This window comes from Rattus norvegicus, chromosome 13, assembly GCF_021556685.1.
Source record: "Rattus norvegicus strain SHRSP/BbbUtx chromosome 13, alternate assembly SHRSP_T2T, whole genome shotgun sequence".
NCBI classification, from domain to species: domain Eukaryota; kingdom Metazoa; phylum Chordata; class Mammalia; order Rodentia; family Muridae; genus Rattus; species Rattus norvegicus.
In genome coordinates, this window is record NC_141546.1 from 48,431,221 (window position 1) to 48,453,930 (window position 22,710).

The 22,710-nt window shown below is 46.5% G+C and overlaps 1 protein-coding gene across 11 annotated transcripts; it reads left to right on the forward strand.

Annotated features, from left to right (window-relative positions):
- Positions 1–870: 870 nt before the first annotated feature.
- On the forward strand, positions 871–20,517 carry Adipor1 (adiponectin receptor 1). 11 transcript variants are annotated; one of them, XM_087580146.1, is made up of 11 exons: positions 871–1,406; positions 3,003–3,310; positions 3,660–3,769; positions 4,879–5,029; positions 8,786–9,020; positions 11,445–11,561; positions 12,809–12,980; positions 13,973–14,159; positions 15,922–16,109; positions 19,251–19,444; positions 19,700–20,504. In XM_087580146.1, exons 5-11 carry the CDS (start codon positions 8,880–8,882, stop codon positions 19,826–19,828), a joined length of 1,128 nt encoding a protein of 375 aa, XP_087436272.1. In that variant the 5' UTR covers positions 871–1,406; positions 3,003–3,310; positions 3,660–3,769; positions 4,879–5,029; positions 8,786–8,879; the 3' UTR covers positions 19,829–20,504.
- Positions 20,518–22,710: the final 2,193 nt, after the last annotated feature.

The following is a 22,710-nucleotide window of genomic DNA, read 5'->3' on the forward strand; positions in this document are numbered from 1 at the left end:
GAAATTGGATATAGAAATAAACTTTCAGAGCTGTGTATGGTGGCACATGTTTGTAATCCCAGCATTCGGGAGGCTGAGACAGGATAGCCCCGAGTACAAGGCTAACCAGGGTTGCAAAATTAAACCCTTTCTCAAACAAAATTAAAAGTGTGGGTTGGCGGGCTGGAGAGATGGCTCAGCAGTTAAGAGCACCCGACTGCTCTTCCAGAGGTTATGAGTTCAATTCCCAGCAACCACATGGTGGCTCACAACCATCTGTAAAGAGATCTGATGCCCTCTTCTGGTGTATCTGAAGACAGCTACAGTGTGTACTTATATATAATAAATAAATAAATCTTAAAAAAAAAAAAAGTGTGGGTTGGCGTTGTTGGCACACACTTTAATCCTGGCACTTGGGAGGCAGAAGAAGGCAAATCTCAGTTCGAGGCCTGCCTGGTCTACAGAGCGAGTTCCAGGATAGCCAGGGCTACAAGGAACAACCGTGTCTTGGAAAAAGAAAAGAAAAAGTGTTTCGGTACTAGAAATATAGTGGCTTGCCGAGAGGTACAACTCCCAGTACGGAGAGAAGGAAAAAAAGTGTTTAGGAGCTGAAAAGCGAGACCATGGGGGAACACAGCTTTTCTTCCCAGCGTCCGATCTAATTCTTCCTGCTCCCTTTTCCATCACGCGCCCAGTGTGCGCCCGGAGAAGAGGCTTTTGCAGTCCTCCAGTGTGAGGCCAAGGTAGGACAGCCAGAGCCAGCGATTGGTCAGATCAGAGGCGGGGCGGGGCGAGCGCGAGCGCGCCCGGATGATTGGCACGCTCAGGAATGCCTAGATCGGAGGGGGCGAGGTAGCGCCGGGAAGGTGACGCGGCTGCGGAGATGACGCCGTGCGGTCGCGCGGCCCTTCCGGCGCGGGCAGGGCGCTGAGGATCCGGCGCCCCTCGGCCGCAGGCCGCCTCCAGAGCCGCGGGATGTAGCGCCCCGGCCTGCGGCCCCCAGCAGAGGCAGCCAGCCAGGCCGTAAGTGTCCCGGGGTGGGCGGGGCGCGGGCCCCGCTGGTTCGGGAGGGGACCGCGCGGGACTGGCCCGCCCCTGGATCTCAGCTCTCCGCCCGGCCCTCGGAAAGGTCCACCGTAAACATTTCCGGCCCCTCCCACCGCGCACCGCCTCCGTTCTGGGGGCTGCTCGCCGCCTTCGGGGCCCGGCAGTCCGCGAGTACTGTCTCGGCAGCTGTGCGGGAGGCGGCCGCGTTCCAGCCCTGCTGGCGACCCCCAGAGTTGAGCTTGCGAGTTGGGTACGGGAACACCGGCCACCCAGGGCCGGGAACCCTAAGGCCCCCACCCGCGATCCGCAGGTCAAACGTGACGGCTCTCCCTCCTGGATAGGGTCGGCGGGGAGGTTGATGGAGAGTCGACAGGCCTAAGGTAATACTCAGCTAGAATCTAAACAAGATACCGAAGTGTGTTGGGAAGGACCAGATTTCATCTCAAAAATCTAGGGTTGATGGATGCTGGCTTGTTTGAGAATTTGGGTCTCGCACTTGGTTTTAAGAAAATAAAGTGGCTCGCCGACAGTTTCTGGCGCCTCGTAGTTGAAGAAGACGCTGGACGAATTTCAGTTTACATAGTTTCAGATGTCAGCGGAGCACTAAGAGACCATGGGATTTGCTATAATAATCAGATTATTTCCCTCGAGTGTTTAGCAGACGGACCAGAAAACCCAGCAGTTGCCGTTGTGTGGTAAATCAAACGAAGATGGCAGTGGGTGTTTCCTTTCCAAACCTAAGTCGTGTTGGGATGTGCTCACTGCCTTTTTTCTTTTGATAGTGCAGGGCAGACCGTGAGGGTGCAGTCGCTGTTTCTGGGAGTTTATAGCATTAGTACACTGCCAGGAACTCAGACAGGACGGCGCTAAGTAGATTGCAATGTCAGGGTTTCCAACCTGCAGCCACTGCATTTCTTTATTACAGAAGTAGTTTCTGTGTAAATTCCTTGTAAAAGGTACCGGAGAAGTCAGTCTTAAAAAGCTGGTGTTAATCTGTAAAGTATTGGACATTGGACCTTAAAAACTGCACCTGTTCCCACAGTATAATCTCAAGCTGCAGAGTTCACAGTAACCCAGAAAGGACACAATTTCTGAGGAAGTAAATAAGTGACTTCACCTGTGTGAAAGAGGAAATCCCAGGAAGTAGCCTTTATTTCATAGGCCCCCACTGCTGTGGACAGGGTGTAGCACCTTAAATAGGATGGTAGGCTAAGTTGTGTCACTTCAGAGTTTTTTTTTAAGCTTCCAAATAGAAAATGCATTGTTCATTTCTCTGGGTAAACATGCTATCATGTAAACACCCATTTACACAGCTGTGCCCCCTGGAATGCCCTGCCTCAGAGGTCCAAACCTATCAAATCTTCAGATAGAGCTACCAGAGCTTTCTAGATCAACTAAAGTGAAGCTTTTCTTCTCAGTTCCTCCAGCACCTGTTAGCTTCCTGATGATGCTATTAGAAGACAGATTATCCCCTAGGTGGTAGGTATGCACACTTTTAATCTTTAATCTGGGAGGCAGTGGCAGGCAGATCCCTGAGTTCGAGGGCCAGCCTGGCCTACAGAGTAAGTTCCAGGAGCTACATAGAAGGAAATCTTGTCTCGGGGTTGGGGATTTAGCTCAGCGGTAGAGCACTTGGAGCACTTGCCTAGCAAGCGCAAGGCCCTGGGTTCGGTCCCCAGCTCCGAAAAAAAGAAAAAAGAAAAAGAAAAAAAAAAAAAAGAAAGAAATCTTGTCTCAAAACAACAAAAGAGGAGGAAGAGGAGAAAGATAAACACCCTTAGAATTTTTTAAAACTGTACAACTGCTTGGTCTGTATGTGCATGCCTGTTGCCCGCTGAGGATGGGTTGGCTCCCTCAACCCTGATGTGAATACTAGATATTAAAACAGGATCGTCTGGAAAAGCAGTTGGGGCTTTTAGCCATTCAGCCAAAGACAACCCCTTTTTTTGTTTTTGTTTTTGTTTTTGTTTTCCTAGACAGAGTTTCTCTGTGAGGGCCTGACTGTCCTGGAATTCTGTAGATCATGCTGGTCTGGAACTCAGAGATTTGCCTTCCTTTACCTCCCAAATGCTAGGATCAAAGGTGTGCGCCGCCGCCGCCGCCGCCGCCGCCGCCGCCGCCGCCGCCACCACCACCACCACCACCGCCGCCGCCCAGCTTAGCAACCCCTTCTTAAAGGACGTTACCACCATTCCAAACTTCTTACTCTGCTTTCTCTTCTCCCTGGAGCAGTAGCCAGAACTCGATGTTCTGAGATTAAAGGACAGAATTTACCCTGTTGTAGGCAGGTAAATTCGTGCCCTACTTCTGTAGGAAGTAATGTAAAGCCAAGCCGAAGCCCTCAGACACACCCGGCTACATCATTCTGCTTGGCAATCTGAGGAGCTGCGAAGTCATCCTCACATCTAGCAGCTTCATTAAGTATTATGGTGCTTTTCTGTTTGGTACCGGTATCCATCAGACTTGTTACATTTTGTCTTTAATGTTACTTGTTACATTTTTGTCCCCAGTCTGCTCATCAGACAGTTCTTACCATGCTGAACTTCACCCCATTTTGCTGCTTAGAGATGGGGGTGTGACTAATGTTTATAAAGTTTGTAGCAAACTTTATAACTCTGCAAATTGAATTGCAGAGATCTTGAAGATACTCTCCAGTCAAACCAGTTCCAGATGTTTGGCTTTTAAGCAAGTACCTGCTAGTTTCCTTGTGCTTCAGTGGGACCTTGGGAGAGCACAGTTTAAAGTGAGTTTAGAGATAAATGGTTTAAAGTGAATTTGGGGGTACACAGTTTACTGTGAGTGTTATCCTGTGCAACTATATTGACCAAATATTTGTAATGTGCTTGATTTTTTTTTTTTTTTAAAGCAGCTAGCAGGGCATGGGACATACCTGTAAGCCAGCACTCGGGAGACTGAGGCAAGAGGATGACTGAGTTTCTAGAGTTTCTAGACCAATTTAGGTTACTTAGGATGCCCCAAGCCAAGCAGGACTAAATAGCAAGACCCTGTCTCTCAAAAAGAGCTGAGGTAGTGACATGAAAAATCTGCACTGTTTGTCTCCCTCTTCTTCTTTCTTTTCCTGTCCTCCTCCTCCTCCTGTCCCTCTTCCTCCTCTGCTTCCTCCACCTCCTTTTCCTCTTCTTCTTCCTCTTCCTCCTCCTCCTTGTCCTCCTCCTCCTCTTCCTCCTCGTCCTCCTCCTTGTCCTCTTCCTCCTTAGCTTCCTCTTCCTCCTCTTCCTCGTCCTCCTCTTCCTCCTCTCCTTCCTCTTCTTCTTCCTCTTCTTCCTACTCCTCTTTCTCCTCTTCCTCCTCTTCCTCTTCCTCTTCCTCTTCCTCTTCCTCTTCCTCTTTCTGTGGGTCTGGCCATAGGGAAGTTTCTGTGTGATTAAAAAGATCTCTTATGTTGGGCTAGGAGAGCCTCAAAGGAAGTTAGTTTGGGCCTTGTCTCCCTTCAGATTCAGAGGCAGTGACACTTAGCATCAAACAAAGGGAAGGTCCCATTACTGTAGTGTGGTAATGTCAAACACAAACCTTTGCCTTGACTCATTTTCCCCCAGAGGGGAAACGGGCTGGGTAGAGGAGAAAATGGACCTTTGTCTGGACTGCTAGGCTGGACTTTAGAATACTGAAGAATCAAGCTGCATAGCTAGGGCCCAACTCACTCACATACTCTTTAAAGGGCCTGGAACCTTTGATCAAATCTAGAAGCTCTGTGCCTCAGACTCCAGGGAAAGTATGTGTCATAGCCCGGAAAACTTGGAAACTGCTTCAGAGAATAAATTATCCTCAAAATCTCTACGGGTGACTCTCCAGCTAATTGGCTGGTGATTAAAGCTCAACTTTTCTTCCCAGTTTGGTGCAGGATCATCTTATTTGTAGGAACACAAATGCCTCTCCTGCTGCAGGGCTTTAGTCCGTAGCGGCTTACATCTAGTCAGCTGGGAAGCTCTTTAGCTTGTGTGGAAGAAACCCCAACAAGAATGCCCTCTGCAGTGTGGCCCAGGTATGATTCACTGTGCTGGGTGTGGCCCATTTGAGAGGAAAGGGGTTTCCTCTAAAACGCATAAGGACTTAGAGGCAGGCACAGAGTTGAATGGCGTCTCTTGGAATCAGTCTCACACCTTAGGGCTTTGGGTTGATTAAATTGACCGCCTAAGATGGCTTGTAATTTTCTGTTGGTGAGTGGTTCACTGTGTTACTGCTTTTTTCTTTACCTAACCTCAGATCCCACTCTTTTCCTTTCCGCTCTCAACTTTTCTGGTCAGTTAGAAAAACTAACAAAAAATACAAGTTGGGGGGTTGGGGATTTAGCTCAGTGGTAGAGCACTTGCCTAGCAAGCACAAGGCCCTGGGTTCGATCACCAGCTCCGAAATAAAAGAAAAGAAAAAAAAAATACAAGTTGGAATTCTGTTCTTACCTTTGGACTCTTTGTTATTTTGTCTTTTTTTTTTTTTTTTTTTTTTTTTTTTCCGGAGCTGAGGACCAAACCCAGGGCCTTGTGCTTGCTAGGCAAGTACTCTACCACTGAGCTAAATCCCCAACCCTGCCTTTGGACTCTTACTGTACAACCTGAAGCCGTGCTATCCTTGTGTCTCTGGTGGAATATTCAAACAGCACTCAATGGATTACGTGTGTGACCATTCTTCTCACAATTCTCTTCCTGCTCTGTCCTGCTGAAGCAGTACGATCGTGTCACAAGTTAACTTGTGTCATCTAATTATACCAAAGACAGGGACAGGACTTGTTCAGCTTCTGTTTCCCACAGGACCTTACAGAACTAACTACATTCGTTAAGCATTCAGCGATTGAGTTGGCTTCCCGGGGGGTGGGGGATAAGAGAAAGCCCCACAGTAGAGGAAAAGGGCACCAACCTTGACCAGTGGTATGGTGCTAAGTCATGCTTGCTGGCTGGCATATACCCCATTCATAAACTTTGAAATACGGGGATTCAGACCAAAACTGTGGGTCTGCGTCATTTAAGAGGCACCTGCTGTGCGCTGCAGAACTCGGGTACCTGTGTGTAGTACTCTCTCCCCTGTTGCCTGCTTTAACTAACTGGAGGTTTAGTGTGCCTTTCTCATCAGACTTCTCAAAGATGACCAAAGCTCTTTCCTTATTTGTTTGTTTGTTGCTAGATGTTATGCATTAATCTCTGGGAACTGTTTATTCAGCAAGACTTCCCTTTGAGGAAGGATGTTTTGAGGTCAGCTGTTAAGATTTCCCAACATTGCTTCTCACATGAGTTGCTTATCCGCTGGGCTTTCCAGGGGCCTCCAGTTTCCTGTTCTTCTTGAGCTCAAGTGTTGATTGTGACTGTGTGTGCTGGCAAATGTCTTGTCCCAGTCTTGCACGGTAAAAGGAGGAGGAGCTGGCTGTGTTGACATGAAGGTATACTAGATAATGAGTTATTGTTTGTGTCTCCTGGGGACTAGATTTGACTCTCTCAGCTTGCTCCTGCTCGCTCGCGCTCTCTCTCGCTCTCTCTCTCTCTCTCTCTCTCTCTCTCTCTCTCTCTCTCTGTGTGTGTGTGTGTGTGAGAGAGAGAGAGAAGCATAGGATGATGCGTGGCTCGTATAAGGATTGCCTTCACCCGAGGGCAGATTAAGATATTAGGCATCTCTAGAACCAATTGAAGGCAGACAGCAGGCAAGTAGGTATGAGCCTTTGTTCAGGGGGAACTAGCCCACATGAATGTAGAGATTATCTCCCCAGATGGATCGTCTACAGGCTAGAGACCTAGGGAATCCAGTGGTGTGATTACCAACTGAAGGCTGAATGGCTGAGAACCTGGAGGCTGTTGGTGCTTACCTTAGAGTCCAAAGACCAGAGAACCTAGAGTTCTTCTTAATGTCTTCAAGGGGGTTTCATCATTCTTTTTTTGTTTTTGTGTTTTTGTTTTTTTGTTTGTTTGAGGCAGGGTATGACTGTGTAACTCTGGCTGGCCCAGAACTTTCTATGAAGACCAGACTGGTCTTAAGTTCATCAAGATCCACCTGCCTCTGCCTCCTGAGTTAAAGGTGTGCATTACCACACACCCTCAAAGTTTACTTTTCTTCTGTTTCATTCTACCTGTGGGGTAGCCAGTTAGATGATGCTCACTCTCCTGGGTGAGAGCAGATCTTCCTCACTCAGGTCACTAAGTCAAATGCCAGCCTCTTCCTGAAACCCCACACCCCAGAGAATGCTTTACCAACTGGATGGATGCCCCTTAATCCGGTCACTGATCCCTAAGATTAACCATAACCTACATATACCTAATTATAATCCCTGAGAGGGAATTGAGATTACTCCTGGGTAAAAACTAGTACAGATGCCAGAGATGTTTGTTTACATACTGAGCTGCCATGGGTGAAGCAGTGTGTCTTTAGGGAATAGTCATGTTTACTTTCCAACAAGAAAGAGTCAGCCTCCCAACTTTAAATGTCTCTCTCAGCATACAGTGCACTGTGCAGCCTCTGCGTTGCCCTGTTAATCTTCTGGCTAGGGTTGTTGCTATGAGTAACAAAGGCCCTTGAAGTCTTTGGAAGCTCTCCTTTTCTTTATACCTCCCTGAAGCCTAATTTGAAAGTATTACATAAAAAAGTCCAATGGAGAAAATCCCAGAATGTTGGAGAATGTTCTGAGAAAACTGAATTCTGGTTTTTCCTAAAGGATCTTGCATGCCTGTATCTAGTTTATATAAAAGTAATTTGAGTGGGGCTTAGGTTTATGGGCTGTGGTGGTTGGGACGCTCTCCTGCAGAGCTGGTGATTAGGTACATGGTGGCAAAGGGTGAACGTGGGCAGCCTCCTGTCTCCAGCTTCCTGCTTCCAGGTAAGTGATTGCTTGCTGTGGGCAGTGTGATGAAGGTTGTTATTAGAGCCTTAAGCCCAGGCCATAACCCTGAAAACATGAGTGAATTTGCAGAGAAAATGACCGGTGAGCATACCCATACCCAGCCTTTTCTGGTGTGTTTGTCACGTGTCTATAGCTAAAGGCCAAATGAGTAGAGTTGACGTTTAATTCATTCCTAAGTCTGTAAGATCTTCTAATATTGTAGCCAGATGTGAGCTTCACTTTAAAAAAAAAAAAAAAAAAAAGGCAGGCATGGTGGTGTGCGCCTTCGATCTTAGCGCTCTGGAGGCAGAGGCAGGCGTGTTTCTTGAGTTTGAAATCAGGATGGTCTACATACCAAGTTCCAGGCTAACTGGAGCTACATACTGAGGTGCTCTCAACCCCCACCCTACCCCCCACAAAGAAAATAGGTTTATTGCATATACTGAAGCAGCCAGTTAGACAGTAACGAGAACATAGCCTGCAGATGGTCTTGATGCTTTTGATGTTGATTACACATCTAGGCCTTTCATGGGGAGAATGGGTTTGAGGAGTAATAGGCATTCCTGTTCTCACTAATGGGCTCCATCCCTGTGGGAGAGCCTTTTCAGGGAGAGTACCCATTTTGTGATGCTGACAGTTTGGTACAATAACAATAGAACCTGTAAAGGCAGAGAACTAGGTATTAATATTTATATATATTTGTATATATGAAATCATATGTATGAGATTATATGTGTGTGTATGTGTGCGTGTTTATGAGATTTTATGTATGTATATGGGTGAGATTAGAGCGTTTCTGGTGAAGCATAGTACTCTAAAGAAGACGGTAGATTTTAAATAATGGGCTAGTCTCTACAGTTAGAGGCGGGGTGAGCTGATCAGCTGCCATACTCAGTGTAGCACTACAGAAGGGAATCCAATGTGTCATGTTTGTATTTGCAGTGTCCATCATCACTGGGAGATCTCTGCCCTCTGGGGCTGAGAGACCCCAACCTCTCCTCAAGCTGAAGCTGCAAGGCACTGAGGTACCAGCCAGATGTCTTCCCACAAAGGATCTGCCGTGGCCCAGGGCAATGGGGCTCCTTCTAGTAACAGAGCAGCGGACACGGTGGAGCTGGCTGAGCTGGGGCCCCTGCTGGAGGAGAAGGGTAAGCGGGCAGCCACCAGCCCAGCCAAGGTAAGCTGCTTTCCAGAATCGCTCCCTTAACCAGCGCCTACTGAGCCTCTTCAGTCTGTTGTTTAAGAGCTTCCCTTACCCAGCGCCCACTGAGCCTCTTCAGTCTGCTTCCCTTACTTCCAGGTTACCCACGGTGCCCTGGGAGTAGTTGTGTACAAGTCTTCATTGTGCTGGTTTTAGGTGTCTCTATTTTTGTCTCTGAGCTTTGGGAGTTAATTTCCCAAAAGAACACCCAGTACTTTTGTAAACTGAGTGTCCAGCAGAAGAACTAGAGTAAAATTGTAGTAAAATAAATAATCACTAGATGGACATGAATTAAGGTAATAGACAAAAATTCCTTCCACTGTGACAAGTGGAGATCTCTCAGGCAAAAGATTGTAGAAGGTACCAGTGCAGAGCTGATGTGGAGGCTCCCCTGTCATATCCACATCCCTGAAGGAAGGAAGGGGACTGAGAATTGCTCTCCTCCCTTTAGAGGAGTAAGAGGAAGACCTGTAGACCTGTGTGCCAACCAGAACACAGTCTTGTTCTTCATGGAAAGGTTGGGACGTGTCCTTTAAGGGAGCTGGATGTAAAACTGTGGTAACCTTGCTGCCCTGAATGAACCTTTGTTTCTGGAGAGGAGAGAGAAAGGGTGATAAGCTAAAGTTTCACCATAAAATCTAAGAGGGATTAGAGGGATTAGGGTCTTACACAGGAGAGAGTGTGAACACAGCTCAGAGAAAGTGAGCTACCAAACTTCCCACCTATGTTTTAGAGCCCTGGGTCAGGAGGAAAGTCTCTATCTGTGTTGTTGTCTTTGTCTCTGTCTCTGTTGTCTCTGTCTTTCTCTTTAACTCACATAACTTTCTTGGGGACTAGGTATGGTAACATATGCTGTTAATCTCAGAATTTGGTAGGCTGAGGTAGAAGGACTTCAAATTTGAACCTAGCCTGGGCTAAATATATAGACCTTTTCTCTAAAACAACATCAGCAACAAAAATTGCTATGCTTAGCTGGGTATGGTGGCACACATCCTTAATCCCAGCATTGGGAAGACAGAGGCAAACAGATCTCTTAAGTTCCAGGGCAGCCTGGTCTAAATAGGGAGACCCTGTCTCAAATGAAGGGAGGAAGGAAGGAAGGAAGGAAGGAAGGAAGGAAGGAAGGAAGGAAGGAAGACAGACAGACAGACAGACAGTAGGTAAGTAGGTGTGATTGCTGTGCTGGGTGCCCAGGAGTCAGTACTACTACTCGGTGTGGACCAGTTCAGAGGACCCATGTGCCTGGGAGTTGCCATGGGTGGGAAATGATTGACATTTTGATTTTTAAAGGAAATATGTATTTTATGAGAGACAGAGAGAGCTGCTTACAGCACAGGCATGAAACAACCTGTGGCAGTTAGAAGAGGGCATCAGATCCCTCGGGACTGGAGCTGCAGGCAGTTGTGAGCTGCCATGCTGGTGCTTGGAAATGAAGCTGGGTCTTCTACAAGAGCAGTAATTTTATTTGTTGTTGTTTTATGCAGCTTTGATTGGCCCAGAATTTACCAGCTTACCAAGTAGACTAGACAGACCTCAAAATCACAATGATCCTCCTGTCTCCCAGTGATGGGATTAAAAGTATATGCTATCGTGGTTGGCCACAGTTGTCATAGTAGCAACCCAGAGTATATGATCAGAGAGTGATTGCCACGATCATCACTAAGTCTGTCATTTTGTTTTGAAAGTTAGTGTGCTGGGGCTGGGTGTGATGGTGTGGACTTTGAATCCCAGTTCTCAGGAGGCAGGCAATCTTCTTGGTTTGAGGGGCCAGTCTAGTCTATACAGTGAATTCCAAGCCAGCCAGAGCTATACAGGGGGAAGGAAGGGAAGAGGAGAGAGAGTAACAGAGGATTAGTAGTAGACAGGAAGATAAGACTATTTGGGAATTTGGGGAAAGTTGAGGACTATCTGTTCTCAAAAGAGTTAGGGGCTGGCAAGAGGGCTCAATGAGTAAAGGTGCTTGCTGTCGAGCCTGAGGAGCTGAGTTTGACCCCTGGAACCTACAAGGAGCCAACTTCCTTTAGCTATTATGACATGAGTGCATGCACAGACACACAAAATAAAATTTTTAAAAATGTTTAAGAGAACAGGCACATAACATCTAAGGCAACATGTACCTGTGATAAAATTTAAATAAGTGAGAAGAAACTAAATTTAAAAAATATCTAGACCTGGTGCTACACGAAGCCTGTGTTCTTTCAGAGCTAGTGTTAGTCTACCTCCTGTGTGCCAAGTTGAACTCTCACTCCAGTATAAACAAAGTATGAATCTCAGGACGTCAGTAAGGATCGTGCTTGGGAGCAAGGTCCAGCTTTATGAAGGAGAGGCGTGTAGTTGGGATCTCCCTAGAAGTGTGCAGTGTAGGAATGATGTCTAGATTGCTGCTTGTTGTCTCCTTAGGCTGAAGAAGAACAAGCATGCCCCGTGCCTCAGGAGGAGGAGGAGGAGGTGCGGGTGCTGACCCTTCCTCTGCAAGCCCACCATGCCATGGAGAAGATGGAGGAGTTCGTATATAAGGTGCAGCCTCGAACCGGGAAGGGGAGGTGGGGTGGGGGGCAGGTTTGCCTGGGGTGTTTCTAACTGGCAAGCCTACCTGGGGTTGAAGAATACTTGCCTGATGACCTGAGTTCAATCCTTTGATCCTCATGGTAAAAAAAGAATAATTCTTTTTTTTTTTTTTTTTTTTTTTTTCCCCCCGGAGCTGGGGACTGAACCCAGGGCCTTGCGCTTGCTAGGCAAGCGCTCTACCACTGAGCTAAATCCCCAACCCCAAAAGGAATAATTCTTTTTTTTTTTTTTTTTTGGTTTTTTTTTTTTTTTTTTTTTTTTCGGAGCTGGGGACCGAACCCAGAGCCTTGCGCTTCCTAGGCAAGCGCTCTACCACTGAGCTAAATCCCCAACCCCAAAAAGAATAATTCTTTTTTTTTTTTTTTTTTTTTTTTTCGGAGCTGGGGACCGAACCCAGAGCCTTGCGCTTCCTAGGCAAGCGCTCTACCACTGAGCTAAATCCCCAACCCCAAAAAGAATAATTCTTTTTTTTTTTTTTTTTTTTTCGGAGCTGGGGACCGAACCCAGAGCCTTGCGCTTCCTAGGCAAGCGCTCTACCACTGAGCTAAATCCCCAACCCCAAAAAGAATAATTCTTTTTTTTTTTTTTTTTTTTTTTTGGTTCTTTTTTTTTTTTCGGAGCTGGGGACCGAACCCAGAGCCTTGCGCTTCCTAGGCAAGCGCTCTACCACTGAGCTAAATCCCCAACCCAGAATAATTCTTAAGTTGTGGGAATTTTCTGATTTTCACATGCACACTGTTGCACATGTATGTATATATGTATATACATATAAAATAAGTAAATATAACTTTTAAAATGAAGAAGAACGAATTCCTGCTTTACAAAGTTCGAATTAGCACAGTGAGAACTTCAGGCGAGTAAGCAGGGACAGAGGAGCAGGAGCCAGAAGACTCCAGGAAACACCAGAGGAAAGATTCGTGTTTGTGAAAACATGCTTAGGATTTCTTTGTCTTCTCTCATTATATTAATTTTGAAAATTGAAGGAGCATGAAGGAGGGTCCCCATAAAGTGGCCACAATATCAGTCAGTACCCTGCTGGCCTGACTTTCCTGGTTTTGGTCTCTCCAAGTCCAGCCTTATTCTCCTGTGACTCGGGAGCTCGTGAAGCCTGAGCGACAGGCAGGCTCCCCCTCAGTGTGCTTTCCCCAGGGAAGCTGCTTTCACTGCAGCCCACCTGAAGGCACTGTGTGTCGTAGGTCTGGGAGGGGCGTTGGAGGGTCATCCCATACGATGTGCTTCCTGACTGGCTGAAAGACAATGACTACCTGCTACATGGCCACAGACCACCTATGCCCTCCTTCCGGGCTTGCTTCAAGAGCATCTTCCGCATCCACACAGAAACTGGCAACATCTGGACACATTTGCTTGGTGAGTGCTTTGGATGAGGAGAAGAATCCAGTTTGTAGTGGTGAGTGCTGTACCACTGAGCAGCACTCTCAGGAAGAATTCTAGTGTTGGGTTTTGTTGGTGATGCACACCTTTACTTCCAGCGTTTGGATCGCGTCAGTTCGAGGCCAACCTGGTTTACATAGGTGTTCAGGCTAACCAAAGAAACAAACAGAAAAGGAATTCCAGTCTTACTCGCCAAGGAGTTTGACCACAGGGAGAGAGTAAAATTTCTCTGCATAATTGATAGCAGGACTCAGACCTTTAGGTTACCGTTCACCTTACTTGACAGTTGATTGCTGGTCTTTACCACAGCACAAGACCCAGAACACGCGGGAAGGGCACTGCATGTTGACTTTGAGTTCCCACTGGAACATCTGTGTAGTGGGAGCTCCTGTTTCCTAATTTGCCACTCTAAAAACAAAATGCCCCACTTCACAGCCTAGTATTCTCTGTGGCCTGAGAATGCCTGCTTGCCTAGCTCCAAGAAGCCCTGGCTTTGATTCCTAGCACACTGGGCATGGCGGCACATGCCTGCAGTCCCCACGTTCAGGAGGTGGAGGCAGGAAGTGAGAAGTTCAGGGTCACCCTAGCTACACAGGGGGTGGAGGCCAGTTAGGAATACATGAGACTCTGAACCAAAATAACAATGTCAGTGTTGGAGAGATAGCTTAGTGGCTGACGAGGGAACTGGCCACTCTTCCAGAGGATCCAGGTTCATTTCCCAGCGTGCATGTGGCATTCATAACTCTGTAACTCCAGTTTCAGGGTATTTGATACCCTCACACAGACATGCAGACAAAACACTGATACACAATAAAGTAAATTATTTAAAAGATAATAAAATAAAACTCTCTATTTTTGGTTTGGCAGTTCTCATAGCTAGTTCTCCTGTCCTGATAGAAAAAGTGGCTGCCACAGTGTGTGTTTTCCATGTTTCTTCATGGGTTGTTTTTCCTTTCTGTTTTGTGCAGGTTTTGTGCTATTTCTCTTTCTGGGAATCTTGACCATGCTCAGACCAAATATGTACTTCATGGCTCCCCTCCAGGAGAAGGTGGTCTTCGGGATGTTCTTCCTGGGTGCAGTGCTCTGCCTCAGCTTCTCCTGGCTTTTCCACACCGTCTACTGTCATTCAGAGAAGGTCTCTCGCACTTTTTCCAAGTAAGCTGAAAGGCCGGCCGCAGCAGAGACCCAGGTGCATTATTGTCACTTCTTGTCCCAGGACTCAGCAGGCGCCTGGAGCTGCTGGACCTCTTAACAGATCCCTGCTGTGCCCCAGGAAATGGAGTTTTCTGTTGTTAGATAGAACAAGATGAAGTTTTTCTTAGAAAAACTAAAACTTCATGATAAACTTCCCATGACCTCCTCAACAGAGGGAAACCAATTCTGGGATATGTTTTCTACTGAAACAGTAATGTCTGTTGTGAACCTTGAGGTGCTGACGGATTGCTTTCAAAACCATGTACCTAATAGTAGCTTATCTCTCTACTGACTCGGTCCAAGCGTGTGGCAGGCAGTCTGTGCTTCAGACTCTGGTACTCTGTCCCCAGCAAAGCTTATCTTGGTGGCCAGACGGTCCTAGAGCATCAGCTATCTGCCAGGCGCAGTCCACGGCCCTAGCTCAGCACGGGGCTCTGTTTACTTGGGTAGTGGTGGTTCCTGCTGTCTTAGCGATAGTGGTAGATGATTTTCTCCCAGTAGCCACAGTAGTAAGAGCACATTTTTATTATTTAGCATGTCAGTGTCGAGGAGGGTGGGGATGAGCCTGTATCCTAAGCTATTCAGTAGGCTGAGGCAGAAGGACCGCTTGAGCTCAGAAATTTGAGGCAAGCCTGAACAATATAGAAGACCCTGTCTAAAGCCCTGAGGGAGAAAATAGGTCTGATAGCTCACACTTGTAATCTCAGCCTCAGGAGGCTAAGGCAGGAAAATAGCTGTGACTTTCAGGCTAGCTCAGGCTACATAGTGAATCCAGGTCATCCTGGGATAGAAAGTGAGGCTCACTCAATAAAAGGAGAGTTGGTCAGATGGTTCAGTGGGTAAACGAACTTGCCACCACGCCTACTGACCCAGGTTCAGGCCTGGGACCCACATGGTAGAGGGCAAGAACCAACTCTGACCCCCGTACTCAGGCACAAGTAAGTTTAAAGGAGAAAGTCCTTACGAACAGGACAAACAAAAGTTCTTTTTTTTTTTTCTTTTCTTTTTTTCGGAGCTGGGGACCGAACCCAGGGCCCACTGAGCTAAATCCCCAACCCCAAACAAAAGTCCTGATGTGGAGCATGGTGGATGTGACTAATCCCAGCACTCGGAGGCAGAGGCAGGGGAATGAGCTGAAACTGGAGACCAGTTGAGAGCACCTAATGAGTTTAAGGCCTTAGCAGACTTTGTCTCACAAACAAAGCAAACCATCCCCTAATGATGCTCCTAATCTAAGGGTTTTATTTTTAGAACTCCATCAGATAGGGGAAATAATCCAGAGCCTGAGTGTCATGTTTTAAAAGTGTCTGATGTAGCTCAGGCTAGACTTGAGTTCGCTCTGTAACCTTGAACTCCACTATCCAACCTTTTGCCTCCACTATCCAAGTGCTAGAATTACAGGTATGCACCACACACCTGGCCTTTTTAGAGGTTTGTTTTGGTTTTTTTTTTCCCCCTTTTTGAGGTGGGAGGTGGAGGGGCAATCTAGAACTCCTTCCTTAGACCAGGCTGGCCTAGACCTCACAGAGATCCGCCTGCTTCTGCCTTCCTAGAGACATGCACCCAGCTCTTAGAAAATGTTTTGATGGGAAGCAGATGTTCTCATCTTTGTGGAGCTTGGGTACAGGATAGATGATAGGAGGGTGCAGGTGAAAGACAGTTAAATAGGCAGTGAGCCGCAGGCATTCTTTTCTCATGTTTGATCTTTGTGGTTTATTTTTAGACTGGACTATTCAGGGATTGCTCTACTGATTATGGGGAGCTTCGTCCCCTGGCTCTATTACTCCTTCTACTGCTCCCCACAGCCACGGCTCATCTACCTCTCCATCGTCTGTGTCCTGGGCATCTCTGCCATCATTGTGGCACAGTGGGACCGGTTTGCCACTCCCAAGCACCGGCAGACAAGAGCAGGTGAGTAGGAACACACTTGGTGTTACAAACCTCTAATGCAGAGGTTCTCGACCTTTCTAACACCGTGACCCCTTTTGCAGTGCGCTGACTGCAGGGGTTCTCAACCGTCCCGACTCTGTGACCCCTTAATACAGTTCCTCATGTTGTGCAACCCCCAACCATAAATGGCTTTTATTGCTGCTTCATTTGTGCAGTTTTGCTACCGTTATGAACAGTAGTGTAAATATCTGATTTCTGGTGGTTTTAGGAGACCCCTGTGAAAAGGTTGTTCAGCCTTCGAGCGATCTGCTTTAATTCAGTTACTCAGGAATTGATGTGCCTGATCAAGTTCAAGGCCAGCCAGTGACCCTTCTCAGAGTAAAAGATAAAAGGGCCGGACATAATAATTCCAAGGAAGAGTGTTTGCCTCTTGCCCAGTAAATGCAAGACCCGGGGTTCAACCCCTAATACCAGAGAGTGGGGAAGACAAAAGGGAAAGGGGTGGGTGGGTAGGAAGTCAAGTGTTGTAAAGCTTGGGGGTATTGCTCTGAATAAGCTCAACCCTATGTTTTAGTTCATGAAATCCACACAAACTGATTTACATGTAAACTCAAAAAGTGACGCAGATTTTCAGAGCTGTTCTCCCTTGGTATTTCAGTGCTAATGAGTCAGTCAGCTTCAAGCATATCTATGCTTTGATACTTTCAAAATATAGCAAGCATAGTCGTTCTAGTGACTCAATCCTAAGCACTAAGACAAGAGATTAAAAATTAGCAGTCCTGGGCTGGGGAATTGGCTCAGTGGTAGAGCGCTTGCCTAGCAAACGCAAGGCCCTGGGTTCGGTTCCCAACTCAAAAAAAAAAAAAAAAAAAATTAGCAGTCCTAAGCCAGGCGTGGTTGTTCACGCGTCTGGGCTCAGTACTTGGGAGGATGAATCAGGAAGATTGCTTGTGTTCGGAGGCAGCGAGGGTGATGTACACGTCAAGATCCCATCTCAAAGTAAATAAGAAAAACCACACCCTGGACGTTTTACCAGGAGAGGAATATCTGGTTTGAGGACTAAAACACTTTGAGATTAGTAGCAACTACTATAATAGCAAACATTTGGACATCTTCCTTCATGTGGACTCATCTAGAGTCTCAAGTTTTTAGTACTTGGTGCAATGCCACCAGTTAGCACTGGCTTCCAGACGCCTTGACTCCTTTTCCAGTTTATGTGGGGGTGTTTGTGGGTGTTTTGCCCACACAGTATGTCCATGCACCACTTGTGTGCTGGTTTCTGCAGAGGCTGGAAGAGGATTGGACCCCCAGGAACATGGATGCCGTGAGCTGCCATGTGGGTCCTGGGACTGGAATCCAGGTCCTTCCAAAGAGAGCCACTGCTCCTAACTGCTGGTCCACCCTTTTTTTGTTTAGGGTTTTTTTGTTTTTGTTTTTTAAGACGGGTTTCTCTGGTAGCCCTGGCTGTCCTGGGACTCATTCTGTAGACCAGGCTGGCCTTGAACTCAGAGATCTGCTTTTCTCTGCAAAGTAGAGCAGACAGTCCCTGCCTCAGTTCTATACAGTATGGAAACAAGAACTCCGTCCTCCTTTGTTACATATTCGTGTGTCCCTGCGGCTTCAGGCAGCTGCTCTTTTTTTTTTTTTTTTTTTTTTTAAGATTTATTTATTTATTATATATAAGTACACTGTAGCTGTCTTCAGATACACTAGAAGAGGGCATCGGATCTCTTTACAGATGGTTGTGAGCCACCATGTGGTTGCTGGGAATTGAACTCATGACCTCTGGAAGAGCAGTCGGGTGCTCTTAACCGCTGAGCCATCTCTACAGCCCCAGGCAGCTGCTCTTTGAGTATAGATTTCTGTCCCTTCAGATGACCAGACTTCTGGTTACTTCGGTCTTTTATGATTTTATTAAGAATTTTGTACTTGTATGCAGTGTACTTTGATCCTATCTGTCCCCTCCTCCAGCTTCCTTCCAGACCTCCCCCGCCTGTCCCTTTCCAACTCCATGCCTGTTTTTTTTTTCCCATAGCCCATTAGTCAGTGAGTGCTGCCCACGTAGGGCCATCACTGAAGCACGAACAGTCTCCCAGTGGCCATGCCCCTCAGAAAAAGAACCCACTTTCTCAGTATCCCTCAACTGTCACTAGCTCCTGTGGGATGGGACTTTGAACCCCAGCCCATGCTGGGATTTTGACTGGCTTGACTCTGTGCAGGTTTTTTAATGATTTTTTTTTTAAAAAGGATGTATTATTTATGTGTCTTACTGTGTATGTATCTGTGCATGTGCCCATAAAGGCCGAGATCTTCTGGAGCTGGACTTAAGGGGTTGAGTGGTCTTAGCATGCATGTGCATGTGCCCACGGAGGCCACAGAGAGTGTGAGTTGCCCAACCTGGGTGCTGGGAAGTTATTAGTGGTAGCAAACACCGCTACACTAAATGAGTGTTTGTTTAATTGTTTTGAGTTATTTATTATATAAGTACACTGTAGCTGTCTTCAGACACACTAGAAGAGGGCATCAGATCCCATTACAGATGCTGTGAGCCACCATGTGGTTGCTGGGATTTGAACTCAGGGCCTCTAGAAGAGCAGTCAGTGCTCTTAACTCCTGAGCCATCTCTCCAACCTCTTCATCCCTTTCTATGATCTTAATGGGAAACCTACTCTTCTGGCTTTGGAGCTACACTTGGTCTTGACCAAGTTGACCATCAGATGACTTTTAACAAACCTTTTCTAAATGTTTGTTTGTTTGTTTGTTTGTTTGTTTGTTTTTGGTGTGTATGTTGTCTGTGTCTGTGGTCTTTCAAATTTTGTATGTTTTTAGAAAGAGTCTTAACTCCTGGCTGACCTAGAACTCGGTATGTAGACCAGGCTGGCCTGGAACTAAATGAGATCCACCTTCCTCTGCCTCCTGAGTTCTGGGATTAAAGGAGTACACCATTATGCTAGCTCCTGGTTTTATTTATTTTATTTGTATATGTGTGATTTGTGTCTGCCATGTGTGTGCAGGTGTCCACAGAGGTCAAAAGAGGTCCTTCATTTTTAAGCATGTAATTCCTAAGAGAACAGTTGCTTTTCATAAATACATCAACTCCAGATTCACAACAGCGCCTTCACGTAGCTACTTCCTGCTGACAGTCGTGTCTGTTCTGTTCAGGAGTGTTCCTGGGACTTGGCTTGAGTGGTGTTGTACCCACCATGCACTTTACTATCGCTGAGGGCTTTGTCAAGGCCACCACAGTGGGCCAGATGGGCTGGTTCTTCCTCATGGCTGTGATGTACATCACCGGCGCTGGCCTTTATGCTGCTCGGATTCCTGAGCGCTTCTTTCCTGGAAAATTTGACATATGGGTAAGACATGACTCTTAGCAGGGCCTGTGTGGTGAGTGACTGGCCCAGTCAGAGCTCTGAGTAGAAGGTGGTAAGATTCGGGTCATGAAGTATTGAGGATGGGCAAGATCAACACAGGTCTCAGAGTTTCTTATAATGTTCTAGAACAAGTATCACTTATCTGATGTAAAGAAGTTTTTAAGGAGAAAGCAGAAGAGGCCAAATGTTCCCACCGACTTCCCCGTCCTAAAGGTGGGTCTCTGTTTGTTCCCACAGTTCCAGTCTCATCAGATTTTCCATGTCCTGGTGGTGGCAGCGGCTTTCGTCCACTTCTATGGGGTGTCCAACCTACAGGAATTCCGTTACGGCCTAGAGGGTGGATGTACCGATGACTCCCTTCTCTGAGCCTTCCCACCTGAGGGTTGGTGGAGGAACTTCCCAAGTGCTTTTAAAAATAACTTCTTTGCTGAAGTACGAGGAAGAGTCTGAGTTGTCTGTTTCTAGAAGAAACCTCTTAGAGAATCGCACCAGTGACCCTTCAGCCCACTGGCACAGCCTCCGGGCCGTACACTTCCCATGTGCATTCCTAGCAGTCACCTCAGCAAGGCAACTGCTGGTCCTTCACAGACAGGACGTGGGAGCTCATGTTGAGATTTTACCCATTCCTTCAGCCATTTTGGGGAAAAAATTATGAACTGGGATTCTTCAGAAATTAAGTGTTGTTTTTTCTTGAAGAAAATATCCCTCCCTTACCCTCCTCCTTACTTTGTAACCTGGCGGATGACAGGCCATCCATTTTTGTAGCACACTTTTCAGAAACAAGTATAACCTGGTCCCATCTTTCTAGGACAAACAAAGCCACGCCTTGATGTAGCCCGGCTAATCATGGAAGTATGTCCAGGCTTCAAGTAACTTGAGTTTAAATCCTTTTTTTTTTTTTCTTGGCAGAGTAATGTAAAATTAAAATGGGGAAGATATTTAATATTTAATACTAAGCTTTAAAAAGAAACCTGCTATCACTGCTGTGTATCTTGATGCAAAGACTATGGTGATAATAAAAGAAAGTACAGACCGCTTGGCATTCAAAGAGTTAACGTGTGTTGTTTCAACTGTTTGCACACAACTCCTACTGAGACACAAATGGGAATCATATGGACAGTTACAGTGAGACTTACAGTGAGACGTGTGTGGTCAGCAAGTGGGCATAACTCAGTTCCTAGCCTCTGATCTCTAATACAACTCAGTACGGCACTGACTCCTGATGAGGGGGATTACTATGCAGACTGGGTGTGTCCTTCAGATGGTAGGATGTGTGCTGGCACCCACAAAGCCCTGGATTTCATCGCCATTGTCAGATAAGTCAGGCACGGTAAGTCATGTCTATAATACTAAGGCCAAGGAGGTAGTTATGTACACGAGACTGTCTCAGGAAAGAAAATCATTGTGCTACCGAGGCACTTCTGGTTTTTCTCTGTGTAGGGTTGGCTGTCATAGAACTCACTTGGTAGACCAGGCTGGCCTCAAACTCACAGAGATCCTCCTGCGTCTGCCTCCCAAGAGCTGAGCTCAGAGGCGTGCACAGCTACTGCCTGGCAGTGGTGGTGTTACTAATAGTCTCCAGTGCTGAGGTGTACCCTAGAGCTCAGCACTGTCTTGCTGGTGCTAGAGTCAGTCACTGCAGTGCCTGATGAGGGAAACTAGGGAAGGGCGGAGTGTGCATAACCCCAGAGCTGGGAGTCAGACAGGTAAGCCACTGTCCCCTAAGCAGCAAAACATGCCTACCTGAGTAGTTTCAGGGTAGATAACTTGTCCAAAAAAAAAAAAAAAAAAAGTGGGCAGTGCTTGAAGAACAACTCCTGAGGTGGTTGCTGGCCTGAACGTCTATACTCCCTCATACACGGCCCACCCACTGAAGCCCACCTTGTTTAATGTGATTGTCTCACCCAAGGGTGACTTATATATGTGAGTTATACTGAGCCTGGTTAAGAGGTTCTGCTCATTGGGCAGAGTGAGCTGGTAGTGACTCAGCGAACAAGCAGTGGGAGAGCCATGAATTAATTACACAGTGTAACTGTGTGTGACTCTGGGTACAAGCTTTCAACTGAGGACAAATGAGCCTTTGAAGAAACAATTTAGCCCAGCGTGGTGGTGCCCGCCTTTAATCACAGCAAGCCAGAGGCAGAAGAATCTCTGAGTTCTAGGACAGTTAAGATTACATGGACCTGATCTCTAAAACAAGAGAAAAGAAACAAAAGCATGTTTCTTTGTCTCAAGTGGTAACCCAGGAAATAGAAATTAAAGCAAAGGTGGGTGTGGAGGTGTATGCTTTCTGTCTCCACAGTGAGGTCCAAGTGCACCCGAGCCAACATTGTGATCTTGTCTCAAGTGAGGTAGACAGAAAAGGAGAAACCCATTTCCTTCCAAGCAGATAGGCACAGTCACTGTAGCCCAGTCAGACCTCACACTGGATGTGGAACCATGGAATGGTCTTGAACTCTTGGTGCTCCTGCCTCTACCTCCTCAATCCTGGGATTGCAGACATTAAACACACCCTCTAAAAATCATACCTCATCCCAAGTGAAAGCCCCCTATTCGTCTGTCATTTGTATTTGATGAAATACACTTATTCGCTATTTCTAATATTTGAAATCATAATCATCATTTTTGAGACACGCTTTCTCTGTGTAGTCCTGGCTGTCCTGGACTCACTTTGTAGAACAGGCTGGCCTTGAACTCACAGAGATCCAAGTGCTGGGATTAAAGGCATACGCCACCATGCCCGGCTTCTGATTTTCGTTTTCTGGTCAGTTGGATTCTATAATCACAGCCTCATGGGGAGTAGCCAGTTGTAATTTTTTTTTTTTCGGAGCTGGGGACCGAACCCAGGGCCTTGCGCTTCCTAGCTAAGCGCTCTACCACTGAGCTAAATCCCCAGCCCTTGTAATTTTAGGAAACATTAGCCTTTAATGAACAGATAGTTATGACAAGTAATTTCATTTCATTTCATTTGTCCTGCTACTGTCAGATACTGGTTGGGGAAGGTATACTTACAGTCACATTACAGAAGAAGTCAGACCTAGCTGTATTTCTAAATTTTTCCCAACAAAAGTATCCTTTCCCCATGTACTAAAATATTAGTGACAGAGATACAAATAGGAAACCAGAGTTGTGAGGAGTCAGGATTCTATAGATTTTGTGAACGTAACATTCTACAATCAGAAAAGAAAACGAGGCTCCAATCTACCTTTTCATCTACTTCCCATAGTATAAGAATTGTTTATTATTTT